The following is a 14659-nucleotide window of genomic DNA, read 5'->3' as shown; positions in this document are numbered from 1 at the left end:
TAGGCGAAAGTCATCAAATATATTTATTCACTTCCAAAATAGCATAACAGCAAGATATGCCCCCTGGGTGGCCCTATTGCTTGGCACAAGGCTTTCAAAGTCAAATTCATTCAATCAAATACAATCATTCTTTGAGTGCTATTGTTGTTTTCTTCTGGTTAAAAACAAGAACCACACGACCTCTAAGGGTCACAATGGTGTGGTACCAACATTACAGATGACCTTTCATGATTCCGAATCTGGCCAATGGGACTTGTCGTCCAGCTAGAATAACTACTGTCATCAGCAGGCAGGAAGGTTTCTTGGTTCTGTGGGGTGTCAAGCCTTTTCCACCGCCACTGGCCTACGCCTTGAAGGCGACTACGTTTGAAGCATCACAACACAGTTCATAAAGGGGTTATTACATAATCCAATATATCTTAAAAGGGTCATCCCCTTTCATTGTCACAATGGACAACACAACCAACACTAAAGAGCATTCAGTTACAAAACATATTTAGGAAATTACAGAAAAAAAAACTTTTTTGCAGAAGCTGTGAAGAGATAAAAAAAATATTTTTAAACTAAGAGTCAACAAACGAAACAAAGAATTAAAGATTGAGCTGTAAAAACACTGGAAAAATAGCCTCTGTCATGGTAGACTCCTATGTGTATTGTCTGAATGCTGTTTGAGACCATGCTTTTATTTTGGAAATCAATAAGCAGGTCAATGCTTATAGGCATGTGTGTGGTGTATGCCAGGAGGGATTTTCTAGTTCAATCGGGTGTGATGAATGTGACTGCAGTGTTTCATTAAGCTGCCTTGATCCAAAACAGGCAGTCAGTCAGAGATTACAGACAGGCTGGCAGGATGAGAGTGTGTGTGGGCATGTGCGCGTGATTGCTTGTGCATGTATGTGCGTGTGGCTGCATTTGTATGTATGTCTGCATTATAGTGTGTGTGATTGTGTGTGTGTCCCTTGCTCTGTGTCTTGCCCTGCTCACAGATGGTGAAGCAGTTACCTCCGCCCCAGGCCTGGCAAAGCCAGTCAGCACTGTCTGTCTCCTCAGCTTCCAATCCCGACCATGACAGCACTACATCCCTGTCATTTACAGCCTCTTCGCAAGCTTTGTTTGTCTATAATGCTGACACATTTCCTAACTATCAAGAACTACAGAGCCAAGGAGACGTCTCTAAAACATTGGCACCACATGCATAATCCCGGTAAATCTGTCACGAAGATGCTGCCGAGTGCCTGTCTTGTGAAATAGCTACGTCAGGACTCGGTTATTCCACCATGGCACAGTAAGACACAACTCTGGTCGATGCTTCATCTTCCAGAGAGGCAACCCAGCTCTGCAGGAATGGGCGGCAGGGATATGGTGTTTTGGAGGTGGCTTTGTGTGCTCTGCAGCTCCCTGCAGGGGGAGGCACTCCCATGTGTCTCACTAAGCAGGGGGAGGGGGTTGGGGGGGGGGGCGGGGGAGGTGGCCCAGAGAGGATGGGGGGAAGGGAGGGATTTTATTTGAAGGACGCACGCACGGCGCGGCCCTTGAGGGGCTGAGGGGGGCGGTAGTTGTCCACCATGCAGCAAGCCGCCTCTCCTTCCGCCGAGAAGAGCAAGCTACGGAATTTGCCCATCTGTCAAAAGGAGAGGGGAGAGTTCAGGTCAGGCTTCAAGATACCTGCTGTCGCTGTCACTCACTTGTGTCTGCTGTCAGACTGCCCGGACATAGCAATACACATAAAAATAAAATCAAGCAAAGGAATTAAATGGCTATTCAAATGGTGGATTCAGATTCATGCTTTTAAGTGTAGTCTTGCTGGTGCTCCAACTGGAACAGAAGAAAGAGGTCAGGCTGATGGCACAGAGTCATTGACCCATTTTGAGGTTTGTCATTAACTTTGGGTTATGAATAAGTCTGAGGTCACTGGATTCGAACTCTTACCAGACACCAACCAATCAAACATAACAAACATACCAAAGAAGCACATCAATGAGAACTACTTAAAACTGCACACACCAACATATTCCTACGAGCAGTTATATCGTTTTAGGCAACTCATATAATAACACACTGGACAAAGCGTAGAATTTGTGAGGCTGAACCATTAATGCTGTTTACAGTCTGTGAGTGATATGATTATCTGGTTTCTCGGGCTGGAGCAGTACCATGTCTAAAGGTTATGTACACAGCTCCATGTTTACCCTTGAGACGGTCTCTGCATGGCAGGAAATAAACATCTGACCAGTCAGTGTTAATTTTCACATGGTCACACGAGAGTTGGGCCACGAAGGCCAGTAGAGGGGACGCTGCCCAGACCAGAGTCAACAGCTCGCTAAACTGGAACGGTTCTTATTTGATAGACCTGGTGAAATAAACCCCTCACAGAACTGCTGTGGCTCTGGATCTTGAATATGATATACAGGTTCATCAACTGTGTGATGAAACAGCAAGATCCATACGACTATGTCGCTGGGATTCACTGCTCAACACACATTACTGTGTAATGGGTCGGAGGTACATTGGAAACAGTTCAGCGACTGGAACTAAACCTGAATCTGATTGCCACATACGCAGGCTTAAGGAGGTGATCAAGATACACGCTACGCTACAGTCTGAAACTTGGCTGATTACGTTATCTGGCGCCTCCATAGAGATTAGGAGATTAGGTTATTTCAGACTGGGAGCGTCAAATGTTCAGATCATGAGAGTCATACCTGGGCGGGGCTGACGCTGATTGACTCCTTGCAGACGATCCAGGTGACGCTCTCTAGCAGAGGGGGTGTGGTCAAGGAGCCGTCATAGGTCCAATAGTCTAGTGAGCCGGGGAGCAGGGTTGTGGGGTCAAAGTTGGCGAAGGCGGTCTGTTTGCCCTGTAAGTATTGATGGAGACAAGAAGAGCAGATCAATGACTGGACTGGATTAGCAATTGATTGAATCAGTGACTCCATCTAAGTTTAATCAGTGAATAAATGAATCAATGAATGAATACAAAAGGGCATTCTGTAAATCCAGATACATTTACCTTGGCCTTGATGGCATCAAAAGCATCCAGAACTTTCTGAAGCTGGGCATTCTCACCCCCAACCTGGAAATACAATCAGGCGCACAACATCCAGTAAATAACGATTAATTGAAGGGAATATGTACCTAACATAACATTAGGTGATATAAATGTGTTTTATTGTAGATTTATGAACACCTATACTGTGGCAGTCATTTTTGACTGGTAACACAAGGAGGTCCATGCAAAAACCATCTTTATGTTGATGGTTATATACTGATTTTTCCAAGAGAACATGGTGGTGTCCATCACTGCTCACCTTCAGGAAGACACCTACAACAGCCAAGCCGTCCGGCTTGCTAGCAGCATCACCAAAGCTGGGATACTTGTTGTTCCAGTGCACTAGATGGAGCTGGGAGAAACAAAAAAAGCTGTCTGTAACCAGATTCTAATCCAAAGTTTGTCCCTTTTCCCTCAAAAGCTCTGCGATGTCTTTTCTGACCACTGTTCTGTTAGCGTGGAGTCCTTTTGTACAGGGTTACAGGCCTATTGGGCTATGTTTTCACACCTGGGAGATTCTATTCAGTGACGAAGCGAAGCGAAGCTGGAGTTGGACCCACTTTATAAAATTGAAATTCAACTCACTGTCTCTGCATAGCTACCCAGTGGTAATCCAGAGCATATTCAACGACAAGCATTCAATGAGGCATGCAGATGGTTTAAGAACAATCAAACAGCTCAACGTGTTTTCTATGAGGGAGTGCGTCTGAATTCTGAGTGCTGTAGAACAGGCAGGTGTGTACCTCTGATGCGTACTTGGTCCCGGACACTGTGTGCTCGGAGCCTCTGTCGTCGGACGCACCCCAGTGGAAGTGGAACTGCTTCAGCCTGTAGGTGCCTGAGATGGGCCCCTCAGTCAGAGCTGGGGAGGAAACGTTATGCAACATCGTTAGATGAGATGTTATTGTTGCACTGTCTGGTTGAAATACAGACCGGTCCTTGTCACTGACCATTGGAATACTGTGAGAACTGCACACTTGATTATCTGCTGTAGTTACTATATACACTTTTTCAATGTCCCTTTGGATAAATGTTATTGGCTAAGTTAATAAAGTATAAAAGCCAGGAACCAAACTGCTGAAACATTTGCTGCACAACACTGCAAGCCAAACTAGGCAAGCCAGATCATAGTGCAATGTCCAAGTCTACTTGCAATGGTAACTTAACATACTTAAATTGCTAGTGCTGCTCAGTTTTTCCCTCACAGATTTGAAAAGTGCTCATGCTAATACAAAACAAGTTTGAAAGGCAAATGCATTCCAAGAATGGACACTTCATCATTTCACTGTGATGGTTCTGTCTCCCAAACGTTCAAGTACACATGTACACAAGCAGACACGTACACACACACACACACACACACACACAAATACAATCATCATCACGGAGACAGACTTCCTTTTTTGTTTCCTGTTACGTAATTCCAGAAAGTGGACCAAAGTCTAGAATGACGTAATGATGTGGTTTCAACCTCCTTCATTAAGACAGGTCAGCATCTAATTACAGTGTACAGCAGTAAGTAGTCCTTAATCTAGTTTCCATCTCACCTAACAGTAATAAGTGGTTCCTGAAACAGGACATTTGCAGTTGTGTCTAGTTGATCAGAAGATCAAGGATACAGGATTAGATAGGGAGAATAATGTTACCTCTCTGTGTTTAGGGATAAGCCTCTACCACTACGGAATGACTGAGATTCAAATGCCCAAAAATACTTCAAACACAAAGTCAATTACAAAATGCATTAATTATGATAGTATAGCCTACAGGCAAGTAATAGACATACACCCATTTTATATAATAAAATCACTATCAGGAATTTACTGTAGCACATTGTGCAGAAAAATATATTTAATACTAATAATAATAATAAGAAAAGGTAGGAACACTGAAGTGGCTCAGCAGCTTAGCTGCTTGGCCACCAATTAAGATGAAAACTCAGCGTCCAGTTTACAATAGAATAGTTTCATAACTGTAGGGAGTTGGTATTGCCACTGTATTCTTAGTACATTGATACAACAAAATAAATGCATTTATGTCGAATTTGAGAATAAGTTCAAGTAAACTAATCAATACGAATGATTCAAATTTGAAGTCACGACAAATGAGTTGTAGGACGTGTGTTGCATTTGGTGACCTAACACATTCCTTTGTCTTCATTAATGGTTAACAAAGACCTTGTGCTTCGTTAGCTGTGACATTCAGTTTCTGTGCTTTTGATAAGGAGTTAAACAGTTAAGAGTGACTGACACTACAAGTTAGTCCACTTGCAAATTGTAATTGTGGATTTTAAAAGGACTGATGTAATACCCATCTATATATTTAGTTACTTTGATAAATGTGCCAATATGTTGTAATAAATCCATTCATTCATTTGCTTCAATCACACGCACAAAAAGACAATTAATATGACACCTGCACACAGTGAGCCATTAAGATGGATACTAACTTGAGCTGTCGTTGTCATCGGCGAAGGTCACTTGGAATGAATGTCCGTTGTTGAGAATGTCAATAGAGGTGGAGGGGTCGTACTTCAATTTGAGCGGTTTCAGGGCAGCATCATATTTTGCTTCACCAGGTAGGATGTCTATGGGAGACTGGCGGGGTCCATTGGCAATAGGGAAGTTATCAGCCCATTTGTCGGGTCCTACAACGACAGTTTCATTGAAATTACGGATCATTTCAAAATGAATTGCATAATATGTGCATCGTATGTATGCCCAACAAAAACATTAAAAAAATCAACTGCTTAAATTACCCGTGGTGAGGTATTAAAATGCATTGTAATAATAATAAGTCAAAGAAGGACTATGGAAATAATTGCCAAATATGATTCATAAATGCATGATCCTTGTCTTTCCATTCATTCATTCACCAACATTTGTCATTAATAGGTTCCTTTTTCAATGTCATGACAAGAACAGAGCATAAAATGCCTCACCGTTGCTCGGTGCGTATCCCCATGCGTGAGACATTGTACAATTTGGGTGTTTATCTAAACAGCTGTAATTTCCTAAATTGCGTTGTTCCCGAGTGCAATCAGCCAGTGCCTTCCACTTGACAACTGTCAGAGCTTATAAAGGGTCTCCGTGGATGGTAAGTCTTACAAATGAGAAGCAGGAGGAGTTAGGCACGATGGATCGGCAAGGAGTCCAGTCATTCTCTCTCTCTCTCTCTCTCTCTCTCTCTCTCTCTCTCTCTCTCTCTCTCTCTCTCTCTCTCTCTCTCTCTCTCTCTCTCTCTCTCTCTCTCTCTCTCTCTCTCTCTCTCTCTCTCTCTCTCTCTCACACACACACACACTCTTTCTCTGCGTGTACGTTTGTGCATGCGCGTGCTTGCACTCTGAAAGTGTGAGTATGTTGGCAGGCTATAGCGCTCCCTCATCTTTTAGATCTTGCAACGAATATGCGGGGATATTGAATATAGCCTACCTGTTCCATGCACGTGCAAAAACTATTTTATGTTGAGCCCGCATGAAAGGATTGTTCGATTGCAAATTTTATACAAGAGTATAAAAGAGCCTACAAGAGTGCTGTCATCCCAAAGATTTTGGTTTATAGAACACGTTTTCTCGTTATCCATAGGCCTACACGGAGGCTGTTTAAATGAATTATTTTCAAGTGTTTGCGCATGCTCTCAATGTTTAAATCAAGAATGATTTTGTCTTCGTTCAAATGTTTTTTCTCCATATTTAGGTAGGCTAAAGTTGCTTGTTCACACTTAAGTGTTAGGTGTAGAGGTGAACACATTTGGCCAGATTTGACCTGGACGCATGTTTTATGCTGTCAGTCATTAATTATGATTCAGGTCAAAGTATGTAAAATATGGAGACATAACACTTAAAGCCTTGTTTAGGCCTAATTTGTAGGCTGTCGGCTAATTATGCAGAACGAACATTAATCATCTAGAGACATAGACTTAGTACCAGAAAAAGGCCAAGGTTTAGCAGTCATAAACTAACTAATCTCCGTTAACCCGAAAAGCAACGAGAGGAATTTATTCGCTACACAAGAACTTTGGCTTGCGAAAAAAACAAGCTCTGTGAATCAATCATAGAGTGCGGCACAGAAAGCGGATTGATGTGTGTATGCTGCCCCCCGATGGTCAACTGTGAGAAAGAAAGGCAAGAGGGTACATATATTTATTGTTGCATATTGTCTGCTTCTGTTGTTTGTTGATTTGGCTGTTGATTTGCCCTAAAAATACATGTATGCAAAAATATTTATTGTCCAAAAACTTTCCGTAACCTTGAACTTATTTAACACTAGCCTACTCTAAACAGAACAAGCAACATAACATGTGGAATAGAACATGTTGAGTACACTCGTCTTGTAAGTATAATTAATATCCAATCGCCTAATATTCAAAAGTAAAGTACAAAAAAAACAATTTTTTAGAGTACACTATTGAACAGCACGCATACTTTACCCCATAGACATGTATATATGTCTATGCTTTACATTGATTGGCTTTGCGTTGAGGTCGCACAGAAAATACGTCACATGGACGCACCCACCCATTACGTTTGTTTTCATACACGTGTGAAGAGTTCGTCAGTCCCTGAAAGGTTTGAGTTTTCATTGCTTCAATTCCCTTCATTATTTGTGTAAACTGATTTCTGTCTATTCTCATGCCTACAAATACTGTTTTTTAGTTGAAGGCAGGGGGCTCGTTTTAGCTAACTGTTTGACTCGCCATACACAAATAAGGCCTAACTGTTACGAAATGTAAGCAGGCTGGCTAGCTGGATACGAAGTGGCCTGACCGCCTTCTTGGAAAGCGTTAGCCATGTAAATGGGGAAGGGATTGAGAATTTGTGAGCTGTTTTATCAAAACTCAGCGGCATGTGATTATCTGTCTCGTTCTCAGGTAGTCATGGCCAAGAATAAACAAAAAGGTAAAAAAACGAAGAATGTCTTCCAGGTGGCTAACAAACAGACGAAACACAAGAACAAAGCTAAACCAGTCACCACTACCCTTAAACATGTAAGTTCTTAACCTGCTACAATGAATTGTATTACTCTCTACAACTGGCCTACGCGACATTGAAAGACTGACTTTCCAGTGTGCTGTTGTGATTTCAACTTCTAACGTTCTATCCATAGATCAATGCTGTGAAAAATGAAAAGGTGGAGAGCCTCAATCAGATATTCACAGAGGTGCAAAGGGATGTCAAAAGTGTATCAAAATGCACTGCCAAGGTGCCCACAAAGCCAACACAGGTAAAGGTTGAGATTGTCACGGTTATCCGGTAGGTAGACAATTACCGACACCTGGCTCTCTTGTATTCTGATTCTCTGTCTTGGTTTCTGGTCAGGTGGTCCGGAAGGCTCCACGGGAATCGGTAAATGTGGATGGTGCCGTTCAACTGTTCTCTCAGCTGTAGAAGATGGAGGAACGTCACCAACACAGACTGCTGGAGCACATCATTGGTTCCCGGATGTTGTCATTGCAACCTTGAGCGAACCTGTCAGTTTGACTTATTTTAGTCTTGTATATTGTGCAGATAGACTTTATTATAAGTAGATCTGGTCATGAATATGGGATCTGGGCTTGTTTCATTAATTAGAGGTGAATGAGTTAGGATGAGGATTCCATATAGTTTTAAACGATGTGCTTGGGCGGATAAAGGTGTAGAGAAGATATGTAATCAAATTGTCTGGATTTCAAATAATTTCCTGTCTTTGCTAAAGGCTAATAATAATTTAGTGAATAGAATGCTCAATAATGGTAGCTATTTAACTCATTATTTTACATGCTAAATGCTGTATTGTGCTTATCTCAGTAAATGTGTGTGTTGCTGGTAGAAACATTTACATTTCTGCATTTAGCAGACTCTTTTATCCAAAGCGACTTCCAAGAGAGAGCTTTACAAAAGAGCATAGGTCACTGATCATAACAACGAGGTAGTCCCAAACATTGCAAGCAGCCAAAACATGAAGCATACATTGTGAAAAAACTAAACAAGTGCCAAAAGGGAAGACCCATAAGAGCATGTAGTTATACAAGTTACAAATTAAAACAACATGAACCACAAAAAGTGCAGCACTGTACCTTTTAGAAGAACAATCAACAGTAAAATATTTAATAGCGGGTACAAGACTTAACTTTGTTATAACTAACCTACAAGAGAAACAAGTCACTCAATAAGAGTCATTGTGATCATGGAAGAAACTAACATCAGGTCCAGCCAAGCATTCCCAAGTGCCGTTGTACTCACGGAACAAGTGTGCCTTGAGCCTTTTCTTGAAGGTGGGGAGACAGTCAGTGTCTGATGGAGGTGGGGAGCCGGTACCACCATTGGGGGGCCAGGCAGGAGAAGAGCTTGTGTTGGGACCGGGCGGTCTTGAGCGGTGTGTCCACCAGGCGGTTAATAAAAGAAACAGTTTTATTTATTCTGTGACATGGACAATTACGATCTTAGCATTCATCTCCTTGGCTAGCTGGCTACCAATGGAGTTGTCAGCATGCTAGACACATCCCTTTTCAGCCAGTTGACATTAGAGGTCACAGGTGTACTGATGTTCTGCTGATTGCCTGTCTCTGTGGCAACCACAGAGCAAGATGGTCGATAGGTCTGCGGATTTGTCAAGGTATGATTGGTAAAAAGGCACACAGTCCGTTTCCGAAAGGGCTAATAACTGAATCCATACAGACACAAAACAATTTAGAGCTCAAGTTGAATTATTGTTGCATATTTTTCCTTCCGATTTTGAATGACAAGATGTACAAATAATGTTGACGGGGGTACGGGCATTTAATTGAACTGTTTCATGTGGTGTGTGCCGAGTGATTGGACCCAGCAGGGTGACTGTGACAGATGCTCTGTGGAGGTGTCAGCCCAGGAGCAGGTACATCATATTAGGGTCCAGATGGTGCTGCCACAACAGTCAGCAGGACCCACCATACCCTGGGGAGACAGAACGCATCAACACATAAGTGTGGGTTGTGTTCCTGAATGCTGAGAGTGCGAGTGTGGCCCGCAAACAGAACTGTTGTCGTGACAGTTGAAAATCCGAAACGCTACTAGGTGATTTTGAAAGGATGGCTGTTCATGGACACAGTACCATAGCATACTCTGATTAGTTTGTGGATTTTGTCTGCAAGGTAACCTATTTACAGTTGAGGACATGGCTCTGTTCTGTGGGTGCCATTAGGAGGTGTCATTCTTAGTGCAGTGTTTGCACTATAAACACTGCCTCATATTCATGTTGGTGTCATATTAAAAGTTTCAAGACTACTGAGTGCTGAGACGTTTTCGCTCCTTGTTGTTGAAGTAATAACCCCGGAATGTAACTAATTGGAAATGCAAATTCTGTTTATCTGGTTTATGTTTCATAATGAAAAGCAAACGGTATGTCATTTTCATCCTTGGCATGGATGGATCATTATAAATAGTTTTCTTAGAGTATGTCGAAAATTCTAGACCTTTGATAAAATTTGATTAATCAAGCAAAAGTTAATTTGGCAGTAGGTAATTGAATGCAATCAGACCTGTCATGTTAAAGGAGTCTAATGAGAAGCAATCTCTATGATGTCCACAAGATGGTACTGTAAGGTGCTCTCAGATGGGAAAATTCATTTCAGTGGTTAAATTAAAGTCTCTAGATACTCCTTTTTAACTGCGATCGTGTGTAGGCATTTTAATTGGTCAGTAGCACCCTATTCATGCATGTGTTTGAGAGAGATGGCATGCACACCCAGGAGTGAGAACACATTTGCAGCATGTCCTTCGCTCAGCACAGCTGGGGTTTTCACTTTGACAGGCAGAGACTAAATATAATACACAGTTGCCTGCCCGACTTTGACAGGAATAGAGAGTTTGTATTCTAGCTGTCTCAATGTACCCTTTAGAGGTGATGTGTTCCTTTTATTAAACTGCAGGTGTTGCTATGGGGAAGTAGCATAACAATCTCCTCCTGTACACCTGGATGACCAAAATCAATTTGTGAAATTATGCGTTGGGAAAAGTTACCCATGGTATAATCCCCTGTAATACAATTATCCCTAACCCTAATCACCAGGACAATACAGACCTGTCTCATACAAGGACACTTGAACAATAACTGTGACGACTCATTCCATGAAATAAAAAAAAGCATTTATAAACAGAATCAACATGAGCACAAATTGATTGCCTATTTTGGAGTCCAGCCAACAAAAGACAAACGCTAGAGTTGGATCAAAACCAAAATCCAAACAAACATACCAGCAGAATGTGCAGCTCTGTTTTCTGTCTGCAAAAACCTACCCGAGCGTCACGCAAGCTGTTTGGCGCAAAGAGAAAGAAATAGGTTTTACACTTGAGAAGAGAAGACAGAACCTAGCATCGTTTTTTGGTCAATAGAATCCAAGTCACGTTGCTTATATGCTGCTGGTTGAGTCACACCTTCAGATTGTGTGGCGCTTGAGAAACAGAGGGAGAATGGCTGAGGGCGAATTTGAAGAGGTGTGTATGGATGTTAGTGAAGTGGAAAGAATAGCACTTCATGGTACACCTGTTGGAAATGTGCACCAAGTATGTCTGCTCACAGCACACATCCTCAGTCCCATACCCCATGTGAGAACAAAACCGTAAGATACATCCAAATTCTCTGGATGCATTATACCACAAGTCCCTGTCCATTAGAGAAGAATTGACTAAGCAAGGTTAGGACCAAAGCTAGTTACCAAAGGTTTAGGATTTGTTTGTCGAAATCAAGATTTAGAGCCATTTCGGATGTTCGTTAGACCTCTAAGAAACAGTCAAAAGGAGCAAGAACTTTTCATGTAAATGACTTTACAATTCTGTCTGTGGAGGGCCTGTCTTAGACTCCAGGGTGCTGTGTCTCTACTGTCTTCTGGATGGAGGTGGGCCTGGGGGCAAGTCTTCTAACGATCACGGACCGTTCTGGAGCACATCCACAAGGGGGGGGGGGGGAGGGGGAGGGAGGGAGGGTGGGGGGTAGTAGGAGAGATGATGATAAGAACACGGCTCACTTCAGCCAGAGGAAGTTAGATGGCCAGAGAAGAGAGGAGAGGAAATAGAAAGAAGAGCACAGGTTCAGAGAGGAGGATCAAAGACAACACTGTAGGTTCTATTAGGAGAAAACATGAGGAAAGGGAGGAGAGAATGCAAGATTCCGTTTCTTGTTTTTTTCTTCAGCGAAGGAGCGGAAGACGGAAAAAAACACAATACCACCCAAACAAATACGTGAGGACTGGTTTGACATGCCAGCTAAAGTTGTTTTGAGGTTCAATTTTCCGACAAATTCTCAACAAATATCTAGAAGGCCACTGAATATTCATGTACAAAAGCAATCCTAGCCAGGTGCTAAACCCACTGTTGAGTTTGTGAATTAAAACATAGACCGTATCGGTTTGTCCAGAGATGTTTTGCACAACGTACAGCCTTATCAAGGTATCGAAATCCACATTATGGATTCCTTCCACCTCTCCAGAGTTCACAGACATTACTTAGCATTCAGAGCACTCAGCCTCGCCTACACCCTGCAGGAGGAAGAGAGGGGGATTTCAAACAGGTGAGCACACCCAAGGATATGAAACCAGAGTTGCTATCGACTCCCTCCACTGCGGATACCCGTCTGCAGACTAGCCAGTCCAAGGCGGAGCCACAACTGACTAACAAGTGGAACTGTGTCAAAGCTCCATTCTCTTGCATAGTACTGTGAGTGCCCCCCCCCCTCTCACACACACACGCACACACACAGGGTAGTCAACAGTTTAAAGTGAAATATAATGTGTAGTTTAGCCTACCAGAGGTGCTAAAGAGACTACACAGATCTTGCATACTTATACTATAAGATCTTGGGTAAAGTGATTATACTGCATGTTTAAATGTATCAGCTGGCTAATTAAAGAACCTTCTGACATGGTTTAACCTTTTATCTAAACAAATCAAGTTACCTGTGACCTTTACCTGGTAGTGTGGGGGTAAGGTCACATAGTAACAAGGTTCTTTGTTTGTTTCTGTCGGTCTTACCACATTTCCATGTCACTGGAAGACTTCCAGTGACATGGTGATGGGTTCTCAGTAAATATCATACTATGGTCTATACAGTTTGTTGGTACCGTTTTGTTGTAAAGAGGTTAGGGTGGATTCCAACCATTGACAATCAACGTTACTGTTCCTGAGACAAGTTTATGTTACTGTCATGAAGATAATCATAAAAAAACATCCGCTTAAACAACCATCCCAGTCGTTCAAAAGGATGACACATTATTGATTGTGGCATTAAGAGAAACCTATGTAATCGAGCTGGCAGTCTTCTTCTAAGTCTCCTGGTTGTTTTCAGAACATCTTCCTTGTGCACCTTCTGATTAGACGCGCCCCTGATCACGCATCCAGCTGTTTAAAACGAAATTATGCCTGGAGATGAAATTCAATTCCAGCGGGGTCTTTGCATAATTCATGATTTATGAACGCATTGTGGTGCTATTAATGTTGTGATTAGAATTCTTATAACTCCCCTCAAGATCCATCCCCGTTACCTTTTGGATATCTTTATTGTTTTAATTACACTTGCTTGGCAGCTAATCATGTAGACCTACAGACATAGTGTATCTGGGAAGTTTTGCAGTATAGGTTGCCTCCTGTTATAGCTAACCTTTTGAAAGGTTAAAGCCTTTCCTTTGACATTTTAGAAATGGCCCGTTTGCTTCACCCGACATGTCATCAGAAGGTGATACAACTCATATTTCGTAGCCTCTTAAACCTACAGAAGAGGGTGAAATGTTTGGTTTGTGGTTCTAACATTTTGGTTTTCAAAGCCTCGGGTAATTAAAAGAAAAATGAACATTCCCATGTAAACACACATACTGTAAAAGCCAGAAGGACTTAGGATATATAAATCAAATCAGTATGATTTTTGACTCACATTTTTCAATCATAACCATTTCAGATTGTACACTATTGTTGTTCGGAATCCAAATCCAACTTTAAAAACTTGTTCTCTTTCCTATGGGGTATGGAGTAGTAGCCGTTCAGGAGCTTCACTCCAGCTAGGCCTACAGTCGAGAGTGAAAAGTTGATGAATGGAATGGTGTTGAGCAGTTGTCCGTAACATAAAGTCAGTCTCTGGAAATCAATGCCATAGCTGCAGGTATACACTCACCCTCTACTGTCATAGCTGCAGGTATACACTCACCCTCTAATGCCTTACCTACACCTCTTCTTCCCAACTGTGGATGATCTTGTACAATATTGTCATAATATGTGAATTACACTGTCTAGGCTACATCTGTCAGATTTGAGGTTCAAAGTAGGCAACATATTAATGTAAAAAATATAAATAATGTTGATCTTTTTTTTCTTCAAAACTCAGCTTGACGCTCTAAATAGCCACCTATCCAAATTCAATTTCATGCTTCTTTAACTGAGAAAATAATCAAATATAAAACATACAACCAAACTAGGTGAAAACGCTGTAATATTGTACTCTCTTAAAATCTTTCCACTATAAGTGATTCAACCAACTATAAGTGCCTCAAAACGTCTCTCGATAAACGTAAAAGTGAGTCTTTGTCGAAATTTTACAAACTGCCTGACATTCGTAGCAGCAGTGTACTGCCAGAGAATGTCGCAACCTTGGAATCCACAGGACATCGTGGACT

General features: G+C 41.9%; 2 protein-coding genes across 2 annotated transcripts; one reads left to right on the top strand and one right to left on the bottom strand.

Moving 5' to 3' along the window:
• On the bottom strand, window positions 1–6096 carry LOC124470001 (carbonic anhydrase 1-like). Its single transcript, XM_047023621.1, has 7 exons — window positions 5988–6096; window positions 5496–5693; window positions 3793–3911; window positions 3309–3401; window positions 3011–3073; window positions 2703–2858; window positions 1–1621 (listed from the first exon to the last, which is right to left on the bottom strand). The coding sequence occupies exons 1-7, from the start codon at window positions 6019–6021 to the stop codon at window positions 1502–1504; spliced, it is 783 nt and encodes a 260-aa protein (XP_046879577.1). The 5' UTR covers window positions 6022–6096; the 3' UTR covers window positions 1–1501.
• Window positions 6097–7528: 1432 nt separating this feature from the next.
• On the top strand, window positions 7529–8779 carry rbis (ribosomal biogenesis factor). Its single transcript, XM_047023622.1, has 4 exons — window positions 7529–7613; window positions 7916–8032; window positions 8152–8268; window positions 8364–8779. Exons 2-4 carry the CDS (start codon window positions 7922–7924, stop codon window positions 8430–8432), a joined length of 297 nt encoding a protein of 98 aa, XP_046879578.1. The 5' UTR covers window positions 7529–7613; window positions 7916–7921; the 3' UTR covers window positions 8433–8779.
• Window positions 8780–14659: the final 5880 nt, after the last annotated feature.

Source organism: Hypomesus transpacificus, chromosome 8 (genome assembly GCF_021917145.1).
Source record: "Hypomesus transpacificus isolate Combined female chromosome 8, fHypTra1, whole genome shotgun sequence".
Classification (NCBI taxonomy): domain Eukaryota; kingdom Metazoa; phylum Chordata; class Actinopteri; order Osmeriformes; family Osmeridae; genus Hypomesus; species Hypomesus transpacificus.
The sequence above is the reverse complement of the archived record's forward strand: the minus strand, read 5'-3'. Positions and strand labels throughout refer to the sequence as shown.